Raw genomic sequence first — 4418 nt, forward strand, 5'->3', positions numbered from 1 at the left:
TAATAATACTGATCATATAGTAACATCAATACATATATATAGTGTATTTACATAAGCCTTGTCTTCCATAAACATTACACTTGGAGGAATTCCTGGCTGGTCCCAAAGCTAATGGAGACCACAAAGAAACAAAAGTATAGTGGGAAAGGAAAATGGTCCCTCATTATTCATGTGCAATTGAAATAAGTGGAATGAAGTCCATCTCCCAGGCCTTACCCCAATTGATCCCTAATCACTACTCTCTCTATCTCCATAGTTCTATATCTTTGTTTGGGTTTTCACAAAGAAACAAATTAAAACCCCGTTGCCACAGCTTTCTTGCCTAATCATGACGGAGTGGATAATTGGAGTACGTAGTGTGATATGTGTATGTGTGGATTTATTTTGAAAAGACTAAGGAATATGATGAACAAGAAAGTAACCAAGCTAAAGGAGAAAAGGTACTTGGCTATCTTATCTTAATGACTTCGTCACACTTATTTTTGGATATATATTATCCTAGCACTTGCACATCAAGTTCCATGTTTTTGACAAGGGTCCCCCTTATTTGTCAGTCTCTCCATCCACTTACAATTTCCTTTTACGCCCAAGCACTAGTTCATTTTCTTTTTTCCATTCATCAAAGGAGATAAGAGAATACTTAGGATAGTACTTTCCACCCTCAAGATTTCTATTTGCAATTTTAGAGCTTGAATCTGAAATCTTGTGGAAAACAAGGTCAGGTGCAAAGGATCATTCCAATTGCACACCTCTCTTATGCCGCCTTCTCAAAATATAACGTTTCTCAAAATTCTTTTATTCATAAAGCATTGTATTTTCTACTTCTTACTACTTAACAATCATGAGATTGTGAAGGAAACCACCATAATTGATTGTACAAAATTTATTAATTTGTTATAGAAATATCATATGAGTTTTTTGCAAAATGTTAAAAATTATGCACAACAGAATGTTTCATATTAGAATTTTCACAAATAAAAAGATAAAAATCAACATCAGAACTATCGCTTAAGATTACAACCTTTATACGATCGAATCTTGATGCATTATCTATTTAGATGCAGAGAGGTAATTCTAGTAGAATATTCTGTGAAATATATGATCAAAAACTTCTTCTGATTATTCCAGTTTAGTAAAACCAATAGCTTACTTTTGCTTCTACAGTATAGAATAAGGAAAGACAAAAAGGATGAGAATAGAGAACCCAAAAGATGATAAAATCTAGCATATGACAATAGATACATCTTCTCTTAGGCCGAAAGAGGATCTAAAAAGCCACATCCATTTTACATAAAATGTGGGATATTCCCCCCTCCCCTTTACAGCAATACCAACAACACAACAAAGTCTAAAACAAAGTCTAACAATATTTTCTCATTCTTGTTCAACTTATATCTAGTTTAAAAGTTTAAACTGACTTGACATAATAAAATAAAAATAAAAATTAAAATAAAAGAAACAGAACCTACCAAAAAGGAAATATCAACTTTACCACCTGCTTTTATCTTTGAACTTCTAAAATTAGATTCCCCTACTAGTCCCCTAATGTTAAAAGGACATGGAGCCCCTATTATTATAAAGTTAGACTTCTCTAGGATCAACAAATATAGAAAGACCAGGTTGTGATTTTGTCCAGTCACCTACAGACCCGTCACTATAGTCTTCCCCAAGTCGTTTCATGCACCATAAATCCTCCGCGCAGGATAGCTTCTTCCAGTGTGGGATTGCTAACCTCAACGGTTCCCTGCTTGCCACTTCCGTTGCCACCACGCTACACTCCGCCTCTTTCGCTAAATTGTGGGCATAATCACATAGGGATTTCATGAATTTTACTGCTAATGGGCCTTCACCACCAAGCCCATATAAAAAGTGAAGCCCAAATGGCTTGAATACCTCCGGCACTGACGGCACTTTAAGCCATGGAAAAGCCCGGTCCACTAAACGGGTCGTCTTAGCAAGAAACTTCGCCATTGGCGATGCGCCCCGAACCTCCAGATTGAACACGTCCTTACAGTTCCACACACTCAGCACGGCCCACGATTCGGGCGGGCTTGCTAAGAATTGGTCCATACCGGGACAAGTTCGGGCCGAGTAAAGCCCGTTTGGAACAGCTAGAAAAGTACCCAGATTGAGTTGGTTATGGAGAATTGAATCAATGTCGCGGGGGAAGAACTCAGTGGTGGAGTAACGGAGGCGGTATAGGATTTCAGCGTCAATCGGGTTGAGCTTGATGATAGTGACCCGAGAAGATACCCGAACCCGATGAGCGAAAACGGGTTGAACCAAAATGGACGGCGTACGGAACTTGGAGTAACCGCATTTGTGATTGAACAGCTTAATAGAAGCTTGGTTGTCATTTTCAGTAGCTATGTACGAATATTCAGCACCATTAGCTCTGAACCACTCCTCCATTTGACACACAAGTTTTAACGCAATTCCCATTCTCCTGAAAAAATAAAAATATCATTTTTAAGAAGATGCCAAAATATATATATATATATATAATAATAATAATAATAATGTTAAAAGACATTGATCAATATTTAGCAAAAACTAAAGTATAAGAGGTGGGGTGCGTATTAAAAGTGAAGATCTAGTGCTTAATAAGCTAAAATAATAATAATAAAAAACAAAAAGATGTTCACAAGTAGAATGTATATGATATATTAATTAATTGTGATTGTCGGCATGAATGAATGGATAAAAAGGATAGGCAGTTACCGGTGGGAAGGAGAAACGCGAAGGCCTAAAATATAGGCGAGTTTGGTGAAAATAGGAAGTGGCTTAGTGGAATCAGCGCTGTTTTTGACAGTATTCCTTGAGAATTTCTTTCCACACGTAACGGTTTTGATGCAACCCCTTATCATCCCTACTATTGATCTCTCTTCGGTTATCCCATCATGCACCACTATCTCTGCAACCTGATCATCATATAATCAATAATGAAGCGTTAATATATAAGAAAAAAATAATAATTAATTTTATGTATATATGTTAAATCTTACCAGCATGAGATAGGCAGGAGAATGGCGAACTCGGCAAATTGGGTCACCTAAAAGGTCGGTGAAAAGAGAGAGTTTACCACCGGGACCAACTTCGCAGCTTCGCTCAACTTGTTCAACTTCTTTGCTGTCTTTTTTTGCATCAAATTCTCTCACTACTACTATCGAAACAACTACACCACTCTCCACCATTTTTCTTTTTTACTCTATATATGCTAGAATGAAGTAGTGATATATGAAGGAGCAAAAGAGAGGGTTTATATATAGATGTGGTGAAAGTAGTGAGTAGCGAGTATAACGTGGGTAGGAAGGTAAAAAAGCAAGAGGCAGAGGAAAAAAGATATCGAAATTGAAGAAAAACCAAAAGGTGGATTCAAAGATAAATGAACGAGGACAAAGAGCAAGGCAAGCAAAGCAAAAAAATAAAAAGGGGACGTTATAAAGGTCTTCTCCTTTTTGTTCTCGGTGTGTTTTTATTAGCTGTTCATGATTACGCAGAACCAAGAAACTAGTGAGATTGCTTCCTCTCCCTCTTTTGCTAAATTGGATGCCTTCACCACCCTCTCCTTTTATACCCATTTCTGGGGTCTCTCTTTTCTTTTCCCTAACCCCCCTCCCACCATATTACTCTCTCCGATTCTAAATTACTTATTAAAATACTTTTTTAGACTCAAATAATATAATCTTTCACTAATATTTTCTTACCATATTGGCATAAGAAAATTTGAAATTTATAATTACTTACCATACTGGTATGAGAAAGCTTAAAATTTGTAGTACTTTCCTTATAGTTTTGAATGTATAATTTTTAATTTTAAAATATAAAATTAATTGAATTTAACTTAATTTTGAAAATTAATAGAATTGACTAATAAAATATAGCAACTAATTTAAAATGGAGAGAACAATTTTCTTTTTTCTGTATTTTGCTATAATTTTAAAAAAAAAAGAATTTGGTAATTTGATTCGAAGAAAGTAAAATATCTAGTTTGATTAGTGGGACTAGCTGCTGTTACTTAGATTTACATGAGTGGGACTAATAATGAAAAAGTTAATACTATTCCTTAGAGTTTGTTTTGAATTAAAAATTAATCATGAAGCATCATCAGAATATAAAGTGTGTGGAAGAAGAAATGGCGGCTGTGGCTGCGCAGTCCCATTCCCAATTAATGTTGTTTCTGTTTCAACTTTTAAATACTCATAAAATGACTCAATTTGTAATCATTATCACCTCTTAAATACGCTCTATAAAAGATTTTAGTCATAACGCCTTACCGCATCATGCATGCCTTTGTTAAAAAAAAAAAAAAAACTTACCACATACCATTAAATATTTACCGTCAAATTAATACAAATAGTATATATATATATATATATATATGTGTGTCTAAATTTAAAAAGATGAACAGTATAGGT

The 4418-nt window shown here is 35.0% G+C and overlaps 1 protein-coding gene across 1 annotated transcript; it reads right to left on the reverse strand.

The window, feature by feature from the left end:
* Window positions 1–1190: 1190 nt before the first annotated feature.
* On the reverse strand, window positions 1191–4080 carry LOC107860200 (probable N-acetyltransferase HLS1). The gene is made up of 3 exons (XM_016705474.2): window positions 3006–4080; window positions 2722–2921; window positions 1191–2446 (listed from the first exon to the last, which is right to left on the reverse strand). The coding sequence occupies exons 1-3, from the start codon at window positions 3192–3194 to the stop codon at window positions 1582–1584; spliced, it is 1254 nt and encodes a 417-aa protein (XP_016560960.1). The 5' UTR covers window positions 3195–4080; the 3' UTR covers window positions 1191–1581.
* Between the last annotated feature and the right edge of the window lie 338 nt (window positions 4081–4418).

Source organism: Capsicum annuum, chromosome 2 (assembly GCF_002878395.1).
Source record: "Capsicum annuum cultivar UCD-10X-F1 chromosome 2, UCD10Xv1.1, whole genome shotgun sequence".
In the NCBI taxonomy this organism is placed as follows: Eukaryota; Viridiplantae; Streptophyta; class Magnoliopsida; order Solanales; family Solanaceae; genus Capsicum; species Capsicum annuum.